This window comes from Papio anubis, chromosome 14 (genome assembly GCF_008728515.1).
Source record: "Papio anubis isolate 15944 chromosome 14, Panubis1.0, whole genome shotgun sequence".
NCBI lineage: Eukaryota > Metazoa > Chordata > Mammalia > Primates > Cercopithecidae > Papio > Papio anubis.
In genome coordinates, this window is record NC_044989.1 from 30,753,222 (window position 1) to 30,776,013 (window position 22,792).

A 22,792-nucleotide genomic window follows, 5' to 3' on the forward strand; every position below is an offset into this window, starting at 1 on the left:
TGCACCCTGCTCTCATTCACCTGTCCCCAGCCACTCTTACCTGTCATCTACCTGTCTCCTCCCACGTTTCCTTGGAAAGGCCCCTGGACTGAGGTAAGACTTCCTTCACTAGCCCTACTCTATCACCTTCTCTGCACCGGCCCCTCTGCCTACTGCTGTTCACTCCCGGGAAGCCTGGATTCTCCTAAGGGTGGGGACCATGTAGACTCAAGGAGGAAGAGAGGACTTCTCGTGACTGCTACTGAATCATGGCAATAACATGGGGGAAAGGAATAGGAAGAACTTAGCTTCACAGTCAGCAGGCCCAGGTCTGCAGTAACTGGCTAGCTGCAACCTTGGGTAACCTGCTTAAGCTCGCGGAGGCCTGATTTACTCTTACGTCAAACAAATGTCATAAAAACACTCCCCTGGACTGCCATCAGCATCAAATGAAACAGAATTTTGAGAACAACTGTGTAAACGCTAAGTGTGATTGAAAGATCAGCAGCAGTTATTATGAGACATCCCTCTGAAGCCAATCTCGTTAAAACATGGACATCACCCACCTGTGCCCCCTTTTAATTTCTTAGATGACTTACAGATGCTTCTTCCCATCTTCTGCCACACTGCACGAGATACCTGAAATGTCTGCACTTCACATTTGAGATTTCGACTCTCCATAAAGTCCCATGGTATAGCGGGAGTTGGCATTTGGCTGGGGCACTATTTGAATCGTTTTTCACATGAGTCATTGAGCAAAGAGTGAGCTCAGCCAACTGCCTGGCACCCACATCCCCATCTTGCAGTAGCACATAGAGGAACCTGGAGGTCGGTGCGTGGAGTTGTGTCAGCACGTGTGAATTTCAGTCTCATGTCTGTGCTCCAATCAACTCCTCTCCAGAGACTCAAAACAGGGCCTGCTCCAGTTCCCAAAATGGAAAACCCTCCAATTCCTCAACACTAGAGATGGAGTCCTTGCTCGCTAGATTTAACTTACACATCTTGTGCCAGCTTTCTTCTAAAGATATGTATGGGTTTCATCTACAGTCTCTTCCTTTCCTTGTATTCAAATGAGACATATGTCCCTTTGCCTTTGCAAAGTGAATCCCTCCAACCTGTGCCTCCACCCCATGCCCCACCCCCATTCCCCACTAGCTGTTTCTTTTCCTGTGATCCCTTGTCCCAGCTCTTTCTTTCTCTCTGAATCTACTGACCCCTCCCTTCTGCCACAGGCATGCACAGGTCCCCAGCTAGGCCAGCACCTGGCCCTGACCCTTCTCTACCTTCCTTCTGGTCTCCCTATGTTCTTCTCCTACATGCCCTCAACGCTCTGCCTCCAAGCATTTTCCTGACACTGCTGTTGCCTCTGCTCCCAGAGTTTGCCCTATGCTGAGGACTCACCTCCATCCTACCAGCCCCAACTCTGCCCCAGGCTCTGGCACCAACTTCCCATGATTGGCTGAGGCATCTATTGAGGTGCACGGGACATTATCACACCCAAGACATCTCCTATGCCCTCGGCATCTTCCCACAGCCCACTGCAGCCCTGCCTCCTCTAAAGACATTCCTCCTCCTTCTAATTTTCTTATGTCTGTTGCCTTAGTACAAAAATTGAGTATTGCAATTCTGCAAGCATTAGCCATGGGAGGAAAATGACCCCTTCATTTACTTCTGGGCCAGGCAGGCAGTAGCTGATTAGTCCTAACAACCCTGCTCCATTGTTATTAATGTTCCTATTTTGCGATGCAGAAGCAGCTCTGATAGGACAACTGAGAGCGAGGAGCTGGTGACATTCAAAAGCATGGAAGCACATCTCCCCAGCTCCAAAATCCATGCTCTTCCCCCAACACCACCCTGCCTCCATACTGAACATCTTCCACCAGCCAGTACAGCTGTGGATGCAAAGATACCGACTTCAAGGCACTCACAAATTAACAAGAGTGACAAATACATAGTTAGCTGTCACATGCCTACCCTGTCAACTCACTCATCCAGTCCTGAAGGATGTCCATCTCAGGTCTCCTTCGGGCCAGCTGCTGCCGCCCACAGGAACTTGCAGCCGAGATGAGTTAAGAGTGTCTCTACTCTGGAGTTCAGATTGTTATGCCTGGAATTATTGGAGGCACGTGTCTTGACATGGATCGCTGTGCTGCTGCCAGAGTCAAGAGGCAGTCTGAGGGATGCGGCTTGGAGTTTTCAGATTAGTGTGATGATTTATAGGGATGACAATGCGGGATGTTTAAAACCTAGGCTATACAGGTGCTCTACCCTTATGTACATCACTGACTTAAAGGAAATGATGTGTATCCTCTCAGGACTGCAGGCCAGGCCTGGTGGTTCACAGATATCTGCTGAGACCTTTGGGACAGTCTTGCAGTCCTGAGGTCTTGTGAAGGGGCTCGCACAAGTGCTATCAGAAATGCTGTAGATTCATGTGTGAGGCGGCGGACCTTCCAGGTACAGCTTAGGGCCTCTGATCTTTGAGGCTGCAGCACCTGCAGAGTCATCATTTCTGAAGTGAGGGAGAAGGGAACAAAAAAAAAATTTGTGTAGGGAGTTTGCAGGGGGGTTCTTGCTGAGTCAGCGCCCACATAATCTCCCTGGTGATGAATGCCGCCTCACGGAGATCCAAATCCACTTTGAATTCCAGGCATGGAGATGTGTAATTATTCCATCCTCATCGGGGGCACTGTTATAATCTTACTTTCTTTAAGCGTCAGGTAAATATTTGAGAGCAAATTGCCCTCCCGCCCTTCATTCCCCCCTCTTTCCTTCTGTCTCTCCATCAGCTGATCAGTAGTTCTTACCACTCCTCCCAGGGTCCTAGCCCTTCACCAGAACCAACTTCTACCTGGCAAGCCCATGAATGGTAGACAGGAATTCAGGGGAGAAGGGGCAGCTTTCTCTCCAGGAAGCAAACCACGACTATTCACATGCCACTGCTTGGCCATACTGGTCAAGGTTCTAATTTCGTTTTATAGCCTGGTTTCTAAACAAAGGCAAAGAGAATTATTACACGTGGGTACCACATTTTAAATGGAGCCTCATATAATGTATATGTGTGTGTATTGTATATACAATAGCATTGTCCATTCTACTTTTGGCCAAGTTTAAACTTCTGTCTGAGAAACAGACACTCACCTGGCTATTGTCATTCATAAGTCCACACATATTTATGTACAATGGGGAACCTTACCTTTCAGTAATTTTTAAGTTCCCAGCTTCTGCTGGGCTAGAAAGCAAGCTCTGTTATTACTCTTTAATGAACGAATGGACTTGAGTAGAGATAATCTTATTGGCCCACAAAACATCGCCTTGAATCTTTGAGCAAAATTGCATTTCATCCATGACTGGGACAATCAAGCCTCCATCCACACCTCTTACTCTAGACAAATATTGACCACAGGCATGCCACGATCTGCAATGGCCATACGATTGCAAATGCCAGGTGACACCTTTATCTTTCCATATTCTCTATTCAAACAGAGCAACCAGTGTCTGATGGGACTCAATTACACTTAGGGAAGTTGAGAAGCAGCAGGAAAGGACAGCTTCAAGGGGTCTCCCTTGGGCATGCGGCTTTAGCCAGTAGCCCAGACAAGGAACAGAGTGCTGGCTGCATTAGCTTTACTCTCCATCTGGGGGAAAAGCTGACTTTCTATCACACTTGGGTGCTCTTCTCAAATGAGACCATGCCCCTAATCTTGAGCCACCAATCATGGAAAGGGTGAGGCTGAAAGTCAAGGAATAAACTACTCCAGCAGGTCACACATAGTCCTCGTTTAACAAACCTTGCTCTCTGAAAGAGAAGGCAGCTCACCCTGGTGGAGCACAGGCACTTTCATTAACTAGTTAATCTTTGCAACAGCCCTGTGACGTGGGGCCTACTACCATTTTCCACTGCTGCAATAACAAATCCCCACAGACTTAGTGGGTGGGTTTGGTAGAGCCCTCTGCTTAGGGTCTCAGGCTGAGATCAAGGTGTCAACAGGATGGCTTCTTTCTGAAGGCTCTGAAGGCGAATCCACTTTCAAGCTCATTCAGGTTGTTTGCAGAACTCAGTTTTCCTTGGGGTTGCAGGACTGAGGTTCCCTTTTCCACGTGGCTGTCACCCTTGGGGCCTCTCTCGGCTACTTCCATGGTGCCCCCTCCAGCAGCTGTGGTTGGTCCCTCTTGGGCATCACATCTCTCTAGTTTCATCTGCTACTTCTCTTCTGCCTCCAGCCTGAGAAAGTTCTCTGCTTTGAAGGGCTCAAGTGTTTAAATTGGGTCCACTCAGAAACGCCAGGATAATCTCCTACCTTCAGGTCACTGATTAATGACCCCAAACACATCTGGGAAATCTCTTTGCTATGTAAGGTAACATCCTGACAGGTTCCAGGGATTAGGGTGTGGATATCTTTGGAGGCGGCTGTTGTCCCCATTATAGGGATCAATCTCCACTTTAAAGACTTAGAAACAGGCTCAGTGAGGTGAAGTAACTTTCCCAAGGATGCCTAGCAATGGTTACAGGATTTAAACTCAGGCCTACGAATGCTTAATGATGTTTATAGGATTTAAACTGAGGCCTACCTGGTTCTACAGCCCACATTCTTCCCATAACACTCACCCACCCACCCACTCCCCACCACACACATACTCACACACTCAGGAGAGCCGAGCCTGACATAGCCTGGTGTCCCTGACTACATTTTGGGACAGCAGGTGGTGGTAGTTCCTCTCTGGGCCCCAACTCACCCTCTCTTCTCAGCAGTCTTTTGTGCCTGCTGTGCTTTGGAAATCCCCCATTCTAAATTCAGGAATCCCATATTTGCCCTTCATACATGTGCCAAGGGCTCCTTTTTGGAAATATGTACCGCTTACATACCTACACACACACACCCCTACACACACACATACACACACCCCTACACACACACACACACAGACTTTACACTAGGGCAACAGATTCCTTGTACACACACACACACACACACACACACGCACACACGTACTCTCTCTCTAACAGATTCCTTTTATCTCTAAAGACCAAAAGCTAAAAGTAGGATGCAGCTCAAAGTAGATACATTACATGTACACTGTGTTATGTAAATTGCAGTTTAAGCATCCAATTTTAATGCAAATCAACTTCTGAAAAAAAAAAATCTAAAAGCCACATTTCCCTAACATCTGCTCATAGGCTGAAATGCACATGTAATGATCAAAACTATTCAGCTCACCTTAGAAATACTTTGGAAATGGTGGCACTGAGGTCAGGGCATGTTAGTGTGTGAGACACACGGCTTTCACATGGCCATGGCAGCCAATCCATCAGTGGCTGCTTGTAACTCATGAAAACCAAGATGGGGTAGGGCGGGGGCAACATGCTATTTAGTAGGTCACAGTCACTCTGGTCAGAGCCTGTCCCAATCATCTCATGCATCTTTGTGCTGTGAAATAAAGACAACACGACATATGCAAACATGTCTGGAACACACAGAAATTCTATTACTTAGAAAGGAAAGAGGTCTCTACCAGCTGCTATTGTGTTTAAAGGGAATCCTTAAACATGTCTCTGTAGGGTTCCATTTAATCCAGTGAAACTTATTTTAAAAGGAGCCTCATATATATTGCCCTTCCCATCTTGAAGCCCCTTCCCATTCAGTCTCTGGTTTTTTGCACCCACATTTAGTGAGCAGTTTCTACTATTGCTGGCTCCAGAATGAGAAGTTAGGTGGATGATCTTGCCTGTAAGGAGCCCCAGGTTTGGTAGAAGGCTGGGCGGCAGGCACAGACGAAGAAAGAGACAAACACATACAAGGGCTCTGTGCAGTGACGGAGAAGAGAACCCGGTGCTGAAGGGTGCACAGTGAGGGAGGGTGGGCTAGAGGTAGGGCAGGGAAAGCTTCCTGGTTCTAGAGGAGGTGGCCCCAGGGCTGAGTCCTGCAGAAGGTCAGCTTCTGCAGCAGAGTGAGTTTGGTAGAAAAGGGAAGCTAGGTCCTAATAGCGGGTTGGGCTCACTCTGGGAAGGGTGGGAGGTTCTGTTGGTACCTCTGGACCTAAGGCTGAGGCAGGAGCAGGCTGATGAGGCTGGAGAGGCAGGTGAGGTCATGGGAGGGAGGGATCCAGCTGAGGAGTGTGGGTGTCCCCTTAGCACAAGAGGGAGCCACTGAGAATGCCAGGCAGGAAGGGGCGGGGAGGTTTACATTTCAAAACAAGCACTTTGGCCGGGGTGTGAGAGCTCAGATTCCATAGTACAATAGAGATGGAGGACCACTGGGGAGAGTATTGGGGCAGATGGAGAGAAAGCAATGGATGTGAGTGATGCTGAGGTCAGCTGATCTGTAGGACTTGGTGACTTGGTGGGTAGGAGGCCCCTCCTGCCACACTCTGGAGCCGGGACTCCTTTCTTCACCCCTTAGTGCCACCTCCCCTTCGCAGCTGGAGTATCACTCGCACACCCCATCCAAATCCCTGATCTTCACGGAGACCCTCTTTCAAATTCCCCCTTCACGTACTCAGGTGCCTTGTTAACCCCACCTGCAGATGTAACACTGTCCACGTGATACAGCCACCACTGGAAAAGCACTGCATTTTCTGGCATATAAAATGCCAAAAACAAAATCCAGAAATGGCTTTCAAAGTGCTGTTAGCTGGCTATAACATAATGGAATGTTGGGGTGGGGAAAAATGAAGTGTTTCCTGTGATAGCTGTTGGCAGTGCTTTTTTTGTGGTTTAAAAATTTTGTGATGGATTGTAAATGTCTCTCCCACACCTCCCCGCACCCTTTCCAACTTCTCTATTCCAATCAGCCCTTGTTGATGCCAAAAGAGTCGGAAGCCAGCTAGATGAGATTGCTACTTGATTTGAGCAGATGTGTGTTAACATTGCTATAAGGAAAGGTATTGCTACCGATACCAAAATGGACCACACTGTGCCATCCTTGAAATTCATGCTGCCTGAATCCAAATAGAACTTCCATGTGGAAGAAGAATCATACTCACTTTGTGCAGTTCAAGAGGGCAGAGCAAGCCCCGACAGACAGAAGATGGCGCAGCTGGGCTTGACTTAGAAGAATTCTCTAATAGTTCAACAAAAAATTTATCTACAACAGAATATGCCAAACTGTGAAGTAGTGAATGCATCACTATAAGAAGCATTTCAGCAGAGATTGGATGGCTGCGGTCTATAAGAAATGCTGTAGAGAAGATTCATCTGATGGCTGAGAGAAAGGCTGGAACAAATCACTAACTATAAGAAATACCGAGGTCGTCAAGACATAAAAATGGGCTCCGCCCCATAAGAGAGAAATCCCTGCCCCACTGAGAACACCAAAGGTCCACCTGCTCCAAGTTCTCCTGGGCTGGTGCAGGCAGACCCAGCCTCGAACCCCACACCGACAGCACCCTATCACACTCCCGAAGGCCTTCGTGGGCTGGGTCCCAGGGAAGGGATTCGATTTTGTGCGGGTGTTGGGGAGTTTTTCTGTTTTGTTTGCTGGGCATCCAGTCTGGACCCTGTATGGCAGGAGACTGACTTTTCTGATGCATTTCACTACACTGCCCAGTTTGGGAGAACAGATGCTGTGGGTCAGGCCAGAAGCCATAAATTTCCAGGAAATAACTCTCAGTGACTGAGGGAGAAAGCCATAAAACACCCTGGAGGCAGAAACAGGAGAAAACAATGGCAGCGGACAATGCATGGATTACTGCTAAATGTTGGGATGTGCCCCATGGATCATTCTCTTGGCCTGCACCCCTGCTCAGAGAGCCCGTGCCAGACATGTGCCGCCGTGCCCAGACAGGGGACGGTCCCGATACTTTGGGATGCTTCCTTTTACTCTACCATGATGTGTTCATTCAACAAATAGTTACAGAGGGCCTCCTACCTGGCAGCCACTATGCTAAACACTGGAGACAGCCAGGAACAAAATGGACCCCAACCCCTGCCCTCCTGCAGCTTCTATCCTAGTGATCTCCTAGGTCTCACCTGCTGGAGGGAACTGACTGACATGTATTATGCCTGCATGGTGTCAAGATTTTACACACTTACTTCAAGGGTTTTTAACAACCCCAAGAAGTAGAGGTAGTATCCTGAAGTCACACCTTTAATACCAAGGGAAATGAGGTATTAAGTATCACTAGCTAGATGGAATGGGTCTTTCTGACTGTGCTGTTTCTCCTGTGGCTGCAAGCCTCAGCTCTATACCACCATGACCGGACTCAACCATCTGTTTGTACAGTTTTGGCTCCTGTAACCCAGCCCCCTTCCTCACCCCTTCCTCTCCTACTATAAGATAAGGGCGAAATATCCCCAGACCCTCCTCATTATCCAAAACTGAGTGCTGCAATCAAAGAAGCCAACAGACTTTAATGGATGTTAATGGATGTCACTGTTGTTCCTGTTCCTCATTCTTTCTCCTCAAGCTCCTCCTTCCAACTCCAAATTTTCAAGTGTATCACTCCTAGCTCAAGCCGGTACTTGACCCCTCACACTTGGTGTTCTTCCTTGGTCTTCCTGGCTGTTGCATCTCAGCTTTCCCCTAACAGTCTGTCAGAGCGTGTTTCCCGGTCCTCAACATCCATGCAGCCCCATGGAGAGATTCCCTTGTTATCAACGCCCTCCAACAACTATTCCTTTGGCACCCTACTGGCTTTACCCCAAAAGAGTAACTCACCATCTCCCAAGACCTCATCCCAAGCACGTGTGACTCTCTGACAGTTTGGTGCTGGATCCAAAACCACAGAGGTCCCCGCCCCAGCCCCCGGGGTGTATAGAACAGCATAGGTCAGGATGCAGAGGCAGGGACTCACCAAAGTTCTCCCCACCCCAGATGTCCATGTCCATATCATATTTCCCCAGGTAATCAAACCAAGCTTTGTCGATCACGAAGAGCCCTCCAGCTATGATAGGAGTCCTGTGCATTTGGGAGAAAAAGAGAGGGGATCAGTTCTAGTGGGGGGATCACTCTCAAACTCTTCGGCCCCTTGAGTCTGAAATACCCATTTCCCATTTGGGGAAAGAAAACCCCACTGAGGGAAGAAAACTCTCATTTCCTTCCCATTTCTGTTCCTCTCGAGAAGGGCCAGTACATTTTCCAGTTACCTAAAATGAGAACAAGCTCCAGGGTTTTTCCCTGTGATTATCAATCTCCTGACCTTGCAGATCGGCAAATTCACTCATTAGCATACCTCCCATGGGGACACAGGGCTCACTCCGGACCCCAGCTATTCCAATGACCCGGGGAGCTTCCCCCAGCCTCTTCCACAGGATCTGCACAGCAGGGCTCTCTTGGGACCTCTGTTACTGGGAGAAGGGACAGTGGGCTACCGACCATGCAGAGGAGAAGGGCTGAGGCAGCACTTGGTAGCAGCACATCTGCTTCCTGAAACTGGGCTATCTCTCCTTTTCTTTCCTCTTTATGCCTCTGTTATGGGTTGAATTCCTTCTTAAAAAGTTATGCTGGAGTCCTAACTCCCAGTATCTTAGAATGTGACTGTAATTGGAGACAAGGTCTTTACAGAGGTAATCAAGTTAAAATGAGGTGACGAGCCCAATATAACTGGTGTCCTTATATAAAGGGGAAATTTGGACTCAGAGACAGACACACAGAAGGAAGAGGATGTGAAGAGATACAGGGAAGACGCGGCCATCTATTGGCCAAGGAGAGAGGCTTAGAACAGCCCTTAGAAGGAAGCAACCCTGTGGACACCTGATCTCAGACCTCTCCTCCAGAACTGTGGGACGATACATTTCAGGTGTTTAAGGAGCCCCCTGTGTGGTATGCTGTTACAGTAGCCCTAGCAAACTCACACACCCTCATATTTTTTTTCCTTTTCTTGGCCCCAGTTCCCAACCTTCCCTGGAGAGATGCCAGAGAAATGCCTGAAAAGGGGCTACCAAGGAAGGCAGGAGGGGAACAGATTCCAAGCTAATAATCAGTGGCTGGGTAGGTGGGCAAGCCCTCAAAGACCTGGCCCCCGTTCAGTGGATCCAGAGGGTGAAGGGAGTTTTCTTCCATATCAAACAAGGAATTGATGGACAGCTGGTCAGAAGCCCAGGTCTCCTGATGCTGCCACATCCTGCTGTTCCTTGAGAACTGGCTTCATCCTGGGAAACAAGTGCCCTCTGATGAGCAGAGCTGTCCCACAAGAAGAGAACCTGTCCTGAGAACGACACCCCTGGGATAGAGGCAGGAAAACCCCATGGGAGCTGCACAGCATCACCTTGACCCTTTGCTCTTCCCACGCCCACACCATGCACTGCCCCTGGTGAGGAGCTGATATGAGCTGTGTGATGCTCAGCATAAGAAGAAGCTCCTCGTCCCTCTCCCTTTAGAAATGAAGGACTTTGTCCCGGGTGCCATCTGGCTCCAATCTCCCTCTTGGTATCTGTCCAAATAGAGAAGCCTGGAGGAGCAAGGAGGGGCCGTCACGTAGATGAGACCAAGGTCCTGCCCCACAGTAGAATTCTCAGAGTCCCCACCCCCATCTGGAAGGTCACCATTCATATTCTCACTTTTGGCTCTTGCTAGTCCCTTTGTCCTCAATTTGACTTAAGCCAATGCACCGAAACTGATTAAATATTTACTATGTGCCAACACCAGAGACACAGAGATGCCTTTGGTTAGTCCTGGGCATCCCTAATCTGGACTGAGAAATCCACTGGCCTCTGTTTCTATCCCTGCACTTCTTATTCTCCTGCTGCTCCGCCTGAGGCAGGTTTGTTTTAGCTTAAGTATTCCCAAGAGGCCTGGGACGGGTTTACTGTCCAGTAGGTAGGACACCAAGACCATCACTCTTGATGCTGAGACCACAGGCTCCCCTGTGTGGTGGCCACTTGCTGAGACCACAGGCTCCCCTGTGTAGTGGCCAATTGCTCTATTCTACCTCAAGCCCTCAGCTGGCCCCCGGGCCCCAGGCAAAGCCCTAGCCACCCTATGCTGTGGGTCACAGTGGGGCCTGGAAAAGAGAATGTGGGTCAGGACAAAGCCATCCACAGCCCAGCAAAGCTTCCAGAGTTCAAGCCACTGTCATGTTCCTGCAGAGAACAGGGCAGCTGTGCTTATGAACACGTCACAGTGGCCTTCATATTGCCCTCCACTTATAGCAGCGGCTGACTCAATCTTCCTAGGCTGAATCCTGACATCCAAGACCCTGGGACTTTGCTCTTGACCCTAAAGGACCATCTTTCCCCTCATTAGAGGCCCAATGGGACCATTCAACCAATGTTGGGCTCCGACATTAGCAGGAGGCACAAGGACATCACGGCATGTGTGAAAGTGGGCAGCACACCTCAGCACCGGCCTCTGGCAGCCCCCATCCCCTTAACGAGAAGTCCCCAAGAGGATAGAAACCTCCTAAAATAAAGGCAAAAGTGGAGATGGCCTGGCAAAGGGCTCCCTTTGTCTGCTTGATGCTTTGACATCTGATATTGAGCACCTCCCTACACTCGACAGGATTCAGTGGCGATGGTCCACCCACCCCCGCACAGACCCTTCCCACTTACCTGATGGGCTCTGTGGGGTCCAGGCGCCGAGCCTTCTGCTCTGGGGAGAGCTGCTCCCACTGGAAGTGGAGGCTCCAGTCAAACCCTACAACACAGCACCAACCCACTTGTTTTGGTCTCTCAAAAGCACTTGCTCATTCTGCACCTTCTCCAGAAGGTCATGAATGTACCCAGGCCCTGGAGAGGCAGGTCTCAAAGAGGCCAGTCCCTGGATTATAGGTTTCCTTAGGCTGACCAGCAGCATGGCTGTCAAAGCTCCGTTCACAGCTTCCTGCTCTTCCTTTACCCACTACTGCCTCTCTGAGCCTTCCCTGCTGTGTAGGGTTAGAAATAAAGGGCAGAGGATAAAGAGCTAGGGGTGGGGCCTGAGGATGACAGGATGGATAGTCATGGAATGTGGGCCTCGGCACTGAGTCTCAGGAAGGTGTGAGCAGGAGGTTGGCGAGAGGCTCCTAGCCTACCTGAGCCACCTAAAAGTCATTCTTGCAGTGGGGGCAACAGTGGGCCCTGTGTGGAGAGCTGGGGTGGGTCTCCCCAAACATGCTCCCCTCCCTAAGGTCCCTACTCCTGTTAACAGAATAATCACATGTCTCTAGGAGAGGGTGGTACTCGCTGCTGGCATCAGAACAATGCAGGCCGCATGTAGCTGGGAAATCCTTGCTCCCATCACGTTCTTGAGCCCTGAGGTGAGCCCAGTCTTAGAGCTGGAGCTCCGGGTGCTGGGAGCATCCTGCCCACTCCCTAGCCCTTCCATCCACAGTCCTGGTGGTAAGGGCCAAGCTAAGGTAATTATAGTGCAGGTTGCAGGCTGAGCTTTCTCGACAAGCCACTAAGCTTTTCCTTCACTCTCCCCACTTAAAAGCAGTGACTGGGAGGAAAAGAAAATCCTTACTGGGGAGGAGGTGTCAGCCCGACTCACCCCCTCTGAGCTCCGAGGCAGACTCGATGTAGGTGAAGGTGTCCAGGTTAATGATATCGATCACAGGGCACACCACCCGCGTGTAGTCCTGTAAGACAACAGACCCGCACTCAGCTTATAGAGAGGAGCCCAGCTGGGAGTCAGGGAGCTTGGGATGGCCTCGGGAGGGTAGTGCCAGAGATGAGTTTTGTGGCCTTCATAGAGTCCTTTCATCTCTGGATCTTAATTTTTCCATCTATAAAAGGGAGTACTGGGCACTGGGACCTCTTCAGTTCTGATGCCTAAAATGCTAAGACGTTTTCCTTGACCACTGGGACCTCCCTGCCACAGTGGCCATCTAAGAAAGGTGGACATGATGGAGGCTGGCTGGGGAGTATTGCACACCCAGAAAGGGGAAATCGAGCAGAAGGGGGTCCAGAAGGCCTTCACCATGAGTGGGGCTCTAGGAGGCAGAGGACATAGTCAGGTGGTGATACGGTTTGGATCTGCGTCCCCAGTCAAATCTCATGTTAAACTGCAGTCCCCAGTGTTGGACATGGGGCCTGGTGGGAGGTGACTGGATCATGGCGGTGGATTTCTCATCAATGGTTTAGCACCATCCTCTTGGTGCTGTTCTGGTGATAGAGAGTGTGTTCTTGTGAGATCTGGTTGTTTAGAAGTGTGTGGCACCTCCCCACTCATTTGCTCTGTTGCTCCTGCTCTGGCCATGTGACCAGCCTGCTCCCCCTTCACCTTCTGCCATGATTGTAAGTTTCCTGAGGTCTCCCCCAAAGCTGAACAGATGCCAGCATCATGCTTCCTGTATAGCTTATGGAACCATGAGCCAATTAAACCTCATTTCTTTTATAAATTACCCAGTCTCCGGTATTTCTTTATAGCAGTGTGAGAATGGACTAATACAGCTGGGAAGGTGACCCCAAGACTGCAGCCCCAAGAAGCAAAACCGTACACCCATGGTGCTTCATTCTAGGCCTGTGGTTCATGGATAAGTTGATGAACAGCATCTCCCAGAGTCCTAACTTTAATTGTCCCCTGCAGATGAATAGTCACAAATTTGTACCAGGCCCCGACTTTCCTCTTAGCTTCCAGACTCAGATACAATATGCCATTGGCCACCTCCATGTGAATTCCACCCACCCTTCAAAGGTTGGCTTCATTGTCTTCTCCCCAAACATGCTCCCTTCCTTAAGTTCCCCTATTTCTGTTAACAGAATCATCACCTGTCTCCCCTCCCCGCAGCACTAAATGAAGAAGCTTCACCCAACCCATCAACCAGACCAAATCCTGCTGGTTCTAACTCCAAAACTGCTCTTTGAGTTCAGCCTGCTTCTCCTCCATCCGCTCAAGCCTGGAGTACTACAGTGGACTCCTAAACCCAACCCCACTCTATCTCCTGCTCTTCCCCTTTTATTCCACATATGGCTGCCAAAGTTGTCTTTCTGATTTGCAAATCTGACTCTGCCACTCAGCTGCTAAAAACTTTAACTGCCTCTAAGATAAGTACAAACTCCTTAGCATAGCATCCCAGACCATCAAGAACAGGCCTGTCTCTAGCTTTCCAGCCTCATTACTTGCTATGTCCCTCAGGCCACCCCATCTATAGCATCAAAATCATATAGTGGGAAACATTTTCAAAATATGCAAGCCTAAGTCACCAGCTTCTTGGAGCCATCAAGCCACTGTATATGTATTTTTCAAAATTCTCACTTCTGGGTGAGTAGCCCTGTACCTGATGTGCAGTGAGGAAAACTCCCCACATTGCTCAGAGAGGTGTCAACGAGCTGTGAAAACCGAAACTTTTGGACAGCTAAATGGGAATCAGACAGCCCATCAAAACCAGCAGGTCCCCGGGAACCAGGCAGGACTGCTTTTCCAATCCTCCGCACCAACAACCCTTTGGCCAGCACAGGCAGGAACCTCTGTTTCTCCTTGAAGCCATTTAATTTCCTGGTTCAATTTTTCCCCCAAATGAGGTTGTCTTCTTATTTTAAACTCTAGATTCACTGAGTGCCTGATTTTAAGTTCACAGACTTAATCTGGCCCTCAGCCTCCCACATGTGACTCATTCTGACAGTAATAAGGTGCCTCTGAAAACCAATTGGCCCACATGGAAAGAAATGCTCATTTTCAATGCATTACTTCTACCTCTGGGATGTCACAGATGGTTCATTCACAGTCAGCACTGCACCTGCCCAGCTGCCACAGTTCCTCTGGGGCTCTTGGGCCACTGTCATTGTGTGTCTGTGGATACGTCCACAGGATCCATATGGATACACACTGCAGGCACACACACCACCATCCACACAAATACCTGTACATGCACACACAAATACACACACAATTGTTCCTTGAATTCTGAAATGACCTCAGAAGTTCAGAGATATCTTCTGTATGTCTGCCAAAGTCTTGATTTTGCCTTTGCTTTGAGCTTTGGGGCCTCTGCAGCTGTACTAGGTCCTTCTGTGACTCTTATGCAATAAAGAATTAATCATGCCCAAAGATATGTTTGGCCCTTACCCAGCTCCTGGGAGGTAACCTCTAACCCCTTGGAATGTCCTGCCTAGAAGAGTGTCTTTGTTTACTTGGGGCTGTGGGTTACACCAGATAATCTATGCTAATAATGTGGTTTATAGTGAAGACCTTGGGCCATCTGGTACCAAGTCAACTTGACCTCTGGAAAGGCATGGAGACCATGAGGTAGTCAGCCATGTCTATTTACTGACCCCCAATAAAAACCCTGGATATCAAGGCTTGGGGGAGCTTTCCCCTTTGGCAATACTCTGTGATGTTGCCTCACAACCTTGCTAGGAGAAGTAAGTGGTATCTGTACAACCTACTGGGAAAGGACAACTGGAAGCTTGTGCCTGGACTCTTCCTGTGCACCTTTACCCATTGCTGGTTTTAATCTGTATCCTTTCACTATAGTTAAGCCATAACCATGATTCTAACAGTTTTTCTGAGTCCTCAGTCCTTGTAGCAAATTATTAAACCTGAGGGTAGTCTTGGGGACCCCCAGATTGCAATCCTGTTTTGCTTTGACTTAAAAAAAAATCTTTCCCCAGTATTTAAAAACTGCAATGGAAAATAAAATGCTGGTTGCTTACTTTGGTCACAGACTTCCCCAGAAGCCATGCATGGGCTCTGCCTCCAGGGCTGCAACAGGCTCTGGTACACTCCTCCTATAAGCTCTGAGGGTTTCTGTCCTTCTATTATTCTTGTCATAGCTCAGTTGTGGCATCTGCTTGGCTGAGAGTCTTGGAGGCCAGATAGGTACTGAGGGATATTTGGGGCTAAGTACACATAAAGCTATGACCTTGAATAGGCCTGCAAGAGCCTTTTTAAATGAGTCACCAAAGCCAGGACACGACTTCTCTGAGTGCCCTGGGAGGTCAGTACCTGCTCTGCTTTTGTATCCCTCAGCCCCGGCCCAAAGCCTGGTGGGCAGCAGGTGTTCAATCTGTGCTGGCTAAAAGAGGGCATCTATTAGCTCCCTGTAAGGACACTGTGTCAGTGCTGCCAGCAAGCAGGTGGGTCAATTACAGCTGAACAAGATGGCTTCTCCTCCTGTAGGCTGGGTGATGGAGGGACTCTCAATTAAAGCACCAAGCACACTGAGCTCTCTGTGTGCATGCCCCAGCAGGATGTATCTTTAAAGCAAGGTCCATGTTTAGGCTCAAGCAGGCAGCTGGTGGAACCCTCGCAGAACCTGGACCACACTCCCTCCTCCCCCCCTCCTCCAAGCAAATTCAAGCCCCTACTCTCCACCCGACTCCTATCCAACCCTCACCAGGAGTGACTACAAGAGGCTGAATGCATCAGCCCATGGCCATCTATCACCCCTGCCATCAGGCCTCTCATTTCTCCACTGAGTCATGTAATTAAAACCATATTGTGAATGGGCAATCAAAAAGCTCCTAGAGACGTCCACTCTTGTGATCAACCAGCACTCCTGAGCACCTACTGTGGTTTAGGAATCGTGGCAGGTACAAGGATGAGTAAGACCTCACAGTCTAGGGAAGGTGAGGACAGGTGAGTAGATGGTTCTGATGTGGGTATAGACACACAGCCTGGGGGCCTCTAACCTGACCTGAAGGGAGAGGTGGGGAACACAGGGAGGAGTCCTGGGTTGACAGGACACTTGGGTTCCCATTCTGATTCTGCCATCTAGAATATGTGTGACCTTAAGTAAATCAGCCAGTTCTGGGGATTCTTTTTCTTCATCTATAAAAGAAAGACAAACTATTATTTGCAAAACCATCCTGCCTCTCTAACTGAGCTTTTGTGAGGAAACAAGAGAGAAAGGCATGTGAGAAGGCTTTGAAGAATATGTAAGCTATGATTTATATAAATTTACCAAATGCTTTGCAGAGATTGGAGTTTCTTAAAATCTTTTTTTCCTACTAAAGAACTATGTGGATAAGGAGAGTGAAAAAAAAATAAGCTTATGTTTAAAAAAAACCCCAACTTGGTACTTCTTTCAAGTATCATCATGTAATTGAAAGGAAAAGAAGGAAAATTGGGGAGGTTTTCAATGTGGAAAACACCAGCTGAGGACAGCGGATGACAGCTGAAGCCCAGCCTCTTTCTTATCTCTTTCTATTTTTGAAAATCCCAAACTCCAATTACAGCTTAAAATTTCCACTTCCACTCACAGGATCAAATCATGTCCTACTCTGAGACAAGACACATCCAAAGACACCAGGAAACACAGGCTGACGCATGCCCGCCCTCCCTGTCCCCAAAGGGCTGGCCCAGCGGAACTGTTCCAGGTCATTAAAAGAGTCAGAGTCTTAGCAAAAACCTCTGCAGTCCACAAGGCCTCTGCAGACCTGGGAGGGTGAGAGCTGGACCATGGCTCCTGGGTTTGTCTCTTCGCTAATCTCTTTGCTACAAAAGCTTTAGCTCAGATAGGGGTGAGGACCCCAGGAGCTTAGTTTAGGAGGAGAAGGAGCGTTGGCAGCAGGCAGACATCGCTCACATTTGGAAAGGAAGAGATGAAGGCTTGGCCTGACCAGCAGGTAAGGCTGGCCATGGATGTAGAAAGGATAGCACTTTTCGGAGAGGGTTTCTGAGATGAACTTGGGGCCACTGGGACGGAAAGGGCTTCACAGGTTCATTCACTGCCCGAGGAAAGCAAGGCTCCCTTAACACATTCCGCAGGGACAAAATCAGCCTGGGGATCCCTGCAGGTTAAGCATCAAATTACCATATGAGCCAGCAGCAATTCACATAGGCACCCCAAATAATTGAAAACAGGAACCCAAACGAAACCTTGTACACAAATATTTATAACAGCGCTATTCACAAAAGTGAAAAGGTGGAAACAACCCAGGTGTTCATCAATGGATGGACCGATAAACAAAATGTGGCATACACAGGCTATGGAATATTATTAGCCATGAAAATGAATGCCAATACATGCATTCATACTTGAAACAGTATGCCAATATCCATACAACACGGATAAAACCCAAAGATACGCTAAGTGAAAGGAACCAGGATCAAAAGGCCACATGTTGTGTGATTCCACTTATATGAAATGTGCACAACTGGCAAATCCATTGAGACAGAGAGTGGATTAGCAGTGACCAGGAGCAGGATGAAGAGGAGAATGAGGAGTAAGTGATTGCCAATGGGTATGAGGTTTCCTTTTGGAGTAATAAAAACTTTTCCTTTTGGGGTGATGAAAACGTTTAAAATTAAATAGTGGTGAATATTAAAATCATTGAATTGCCCACTTTCAAAAGGTTAAAATGGTAACTTTCATTATATGTATTTTACAACACAACACACAAAATGTGCACACATGTGCACATGCACACGTGCACACATAACACACATGCACATTCATATGAAATCAGTCTGGGGGCAGTGGCCATGGGGACTGAGTCCACTGCTGTGACGGCTGCACCCAGAGAGGCCTGGGCACAGCTCTGGGCAGAGAGCTCCTGGGTTCAGGTCTGAGTCTTTACCATGACCTCACCTAGCAGCCCGCAACATCCAAGGAGACCTGGGGTCCCAAGAACTTCAGTTCCAGCATGCATGGCCAGCAAACTGAGAGGGGAAGGGGTCTGGTCAGAGGCAGAGGTCCTGAGGGGTGAACAGCCTGAGGAGAGACAGAAGTGCCAAGTGTGCACTGCACCATGCCCTGGACCTCAGCCCCTCATTTCCTTCTCAGAGATGAACTTCTTGACTGCAAGTGTACACTACAACACATCTGCCATTCTCTCGGCAAGGAGCAAGCTGCCTTAGAAACGTTGCTCGGAAAATGCTTATGTATAACATTAAGGGAAAAAAGCAGAATACAAAAATCATATAAATACAGTATTATAATAACTATTTAAAAAGACACTTTCTGCAAAGGCAAAAAGATCCTGAATGGAAAGAAATGTTAACAGTGGAAGTCTTTGCATGATAGAGTTTTGGTTGATTTGTCTTCATTCTACGATTCCATATTTTCCAAAATGTCTGCAATGACCATGGGTTACTGTTGTAATGGAAAATGAGGGGTCGCAGCCTCCTCCATCCTCTGCCAAGGAGTTTTTCATTATACCGCAGTCCCTGAGTTTGAAATCCACTTTAAAAATATGACCTTAGTTTAAGTAAGGAATACCTTGTCTCTTTTGTGTAAAATCCCCTGTAAACAGAGACACTATCTCCAACTCCCACCAGTTTCTTCCCAGCTAAGCACTCCTAGACTTAGTTCTGATTCTGCAACCTTAACCTTTAGTTTTTGTTTACTATACTAAAGTTTCCTTTTAACTCCAGGCATGAAGGGCAGCAGGATGACATAGCTGGCCCTAGGGTAGTGTCAACAACTCACGGGCAGAAAGACTTTTTTGGGGAAGCAAAGGTTCCTTCTGGGGAGTAGAGTTCCTCTACTTCCATAAACAGGAGGTGCGCAAATGTTTTCCATATTTCTTCCTCACAAATAAATTCCTTCCTTTTTTTTTTTTTTTTTGAGACGGAGTCTTGCTCTGTCACCCAGGCTGGAGTGAAGTGGCACGATCTCGACTCACTGCAACGTCTGCCCCCCTGGTTCACTGATTCTCCTGCCTCAGCCTCCCGAGTAGCTGGGACTATAGGTGCCGCACCACCACGCCCAGCTAACTTTTTATATTTTCAGTAGAGACAGGGTTTCGCCACGTTGGCCAGGATGGTCTCGATCTCCTGACCTTGTGATCTGCCCGCCTCGGCCTCCCAAAGTGCTGGGATTACAGTCATGAGTCACCACACTGGCCGAATTTCCTTCTTTCTAGAGTTTTTGTGGTTGCTTCTACTTGCGGTCACTTAAACTGTGCTTCCCTTTACTGGAGGTCATTTGTGAACCAGTGTGGCACCAGTGCACAAGGAACCCAGCGGACCTTACTAAGCAGGGTATGGATTCCTTTACACAGCCCATTCCAACCCTTGGGACTCTGCTCAAAATAGGTGCTCAGGAAATGTCTGTTGATTCATTTATGGGTAGGAAGCAAGCTTGATTTTCTCCTCTTCCAACCATAACACCTCCCCATGGCATCTGGTTTTTTATTATCATTTCCGAACACTGAGCACCTACTCTATGACAGGCAGCATGGCCACAAGGAGGCATTGGTGCCCCCATTGGATTTGTAAGCTATTAGGGGAGGCAAAGGACTAACCCAGAAGAGGAAATGGTGGGTCAAGGGAGCAATGACTGCCAGGAATGACCCTAGCTGGCCACGAAGTCAGAAAAGACTGCCTAGAGGAAGGGAGCCATGGACAAGGCCCCACAGAGCAAGGGGGTTTGTGGAGAGGAGGGGAAAGGCATCCAGGGACAGGAAGGGCTTGGACAGAGCTGGAGCAATGGGAATGTCGGGGCATGTCCAGGGACAAGGGGCTGCAGAAGAGAGCATGGAGGGAGGGGTGCATTTGGAAGGGACTTCAGTGCCAGGAGAGGCCCTTCAACAGGTATCTGTTCATGGCCACATTTCCCAATCGAGACCTCTTTGCCTAGGAGACATCAAAAAAGAGTAGGAGAGGAGATTTTTCTTTTTCCTCTTTTTTGTTTTTGAGACAGAGTTTCACTCTTGTCGCCCAGGCTGGAGTGCAATGGTGCAATCTCAGCTCACTGCAACGTCTGCCTCCTGGGTTCAAGTGATTCTGGAGAGGAGATTTTTCTAAACAACACTAAGTGGACGACGAGCCATCCCAATCTCAGAGAAAATGGTTACTGATGGGCCTTAACATCTAGGCCCATGTGAGAGAACTTTGTAAACCCACTGAGGTTCTCTCTTTGGAATGAACAATGTTGGGAAGGATTTCCTTGTTTTCTTCTGAGCAGACGACATAGCTTATTCTTCAGTCCTCTTAACACTGTCATTATGCAGGTAGGAGTTTAGGAGCTACCATGAAGAGTGAGCAGGAAATAACCACAGCACAGGGAAGATGCTGTTGAGGCAACACCAGGGATCTGGTGCTGGTGGTACCAACCAGAAAACATCAGACCTAGTGATGTAATTGCCCTGTTTCCTCTTCAGTGAAGTGGGTATATTCAAAATACCTGACCTCCTACTTCACAGAATGGCTATAGGAGTCAATAACTCAGGAAGAGGAACGTACAGTACAAATGCTAGTCATTGAATTGATACTGCCATCTGCAATTGCCACACATTCTGTAGTCAGTAGGGAAGTGGATAGACTTCAGGGAATATAAAATAATAAGAAAAATTAAATTTCCTTTCACTTTTTGGGGAGTAACTGAGACACTGGAGGAATGAAGCATCCAGAATTGTAGAGTAATTTAAGGGCAAACAGGGGCAAGGAAGTCAGGTCTCTTAGCATCTAGCCTGCCTGCTTGGTGTAGCCTTTGGGTGAGGGTAGAAATAAGACAGAGGCCCCAGGAATTAGGGGATGAACCCTGGTTAGGTTTGCTGCCTCCTTTCTATAAAAGACGCCCATAAGGGTTCCCATTCTGGAACCTTCTGCTCTCCGGTAGAACCAGTTTTGGGCAGTTCATTCCTGCCCAAGAAACTGCATACGTTATGTCCCAGCTGTCCCAAGTGCAAGCCTGCTCTGGGTGACAGTCCCAGTCACAACACATCCCAGTCCTCGCTCCACCACTGATGCTGTGTGACCTCACACAGGCTGCTCTACCTTAGTTCCTTCATCCATAAAATCAGGACTGCGATCTGTTCTGCCCACCTCCCAGAAGAACTGGGGGTGCATATGTGAAGTAATGAGCTTGAGAGAGAGCCTGGAGAAAGCTGGGGCATGAGGCCCGGCCCTGCTCCTCAGCCTCACTCACCTCTTTGACCCTGTGCAACAGAGGCTGGAGCCAGTCCCTGTTCACCTCACAGTGGCTGTCGAGGAAAGTCAGAGTGGTGCCCTGGGCAATGTCAGCGCCCCGAATCCGGGACCGGACCAGACCTGCAGTCAGGAACAAATGACGAAGTGGGTGCCACTGTCACTCCATTGTCCAGCGAGACTAGGGAGAAGCCACCCAGCATTCCCCACTGACACCCCAACACACACACACCATCACACCTTCGACCCCCACACACTGACCCTGGAGGCTCCCGCACAGCAGCTCAGACCTACCTTGCCGTTCATTATTGCGCAAGCATTTCACCTTGGGCAACTTGATGAGCTGTTTACAGTCATCAGCTGCAAAGACAAAAGGTTAAGCCAATTGAGCGCCGGGGGATGGACCTACATGTTACAACTGTGTGCATTGCAGGTGAACCTGAAGGGTAGGTGAGGCAGCCCTGCCCACTGTCCCCTAACTGCAGAGCGCAGTTCTGACTGTGCTTCCAGGCTGTGAGGGGCTGACAAGTCACTGCTGTCATACAAGGTGGCCAGTCTAGGGCAAAGAGGCCTCAACTGGGCCACTTTGGAACAGGTCAGTACACAGTGGCACCTGTATACTTGCTTGAAAATGTTCCAGGTGGAAAATCCTGGCCTAGTCACCTGGGGACATTTCTCTTTTCTTTTTTGTGATTTTTCTCTTTAAACAATTTTTAATTTAATTTTTAAATCTTTAATTCTTATGGGCACATGGTACGTATATACACTTAAGGGGCTCAGGAAATGTTTTGAACCAGGCATGCAATGTGTAATAATCACGTCATGGAGAATGGGGTATCCATCCCCTCAAGCATTTATCCTTGTTATTAATACAAACAATCTCATTTCTCTTTTCTTTTTCTTTTCAGATGGAGTCTCGCTCTGTCACCCAGGTTGGAGTTCAGTGGCATGATCTTGGCTCACGGCAACTTCCACCTCCCGGGTTCAAGCGATTCTCCTGCCTCAGCCTCCCGAGTAGCTGGGACCACAGGCATGCACCACCACCACGCCTGGCTAATTTATGTATTTTTAGTAAAGACAAGGTTTCACCATGTTACCCAGGTTGGTCCTGAACTCCTGACCTCAGATGATCCTCCCGCCTT

General features: G+C 48.5%; 1 protein-coding gene across 4 annotated transcripts in view; it reads right to left on the reverse strand.

Annotated features, from left to right (window-relative positions):
- GALNT14 (polypeptide N-acetylgalactosaminyltransferase 14) overlaps window positions 1–22,792 on the reverse strand; it is a 227,687-nt gene that overhangs the window by 22,979 nt on the left and 181,916 nt on the right. For all 4 annotated transcript variants that reach the window (XM_021924716.1, XM_021924718.2, XM_021924717.2 and 1 more), the window contains exons 5-9: window positions 21,945–22,010; window positions 21,652–21,773; window positions 12,387–12,474; window positions 11,468–11,552; window positions 8,773–8,876 (exon numbers count right to left, since the gene is read on the reverse strand). In XM_021924716.1, coding sequence (XP_021780408.1) covers window positions 8,773–8,876; window positions 11,468–11,552; window positions 12,387–12,474; window positions 21,652–21,773; window positions 21,945–22,010 — 465 coding nt within the window. The remainder of the gene's footprint in view (window positions 1–8,772; window positions 8,877–11,467; window positions 11,553–12,386; window positions 12,475–21,651; window positions 21,774–21,944; window positions 22,011–22,792) is intronic.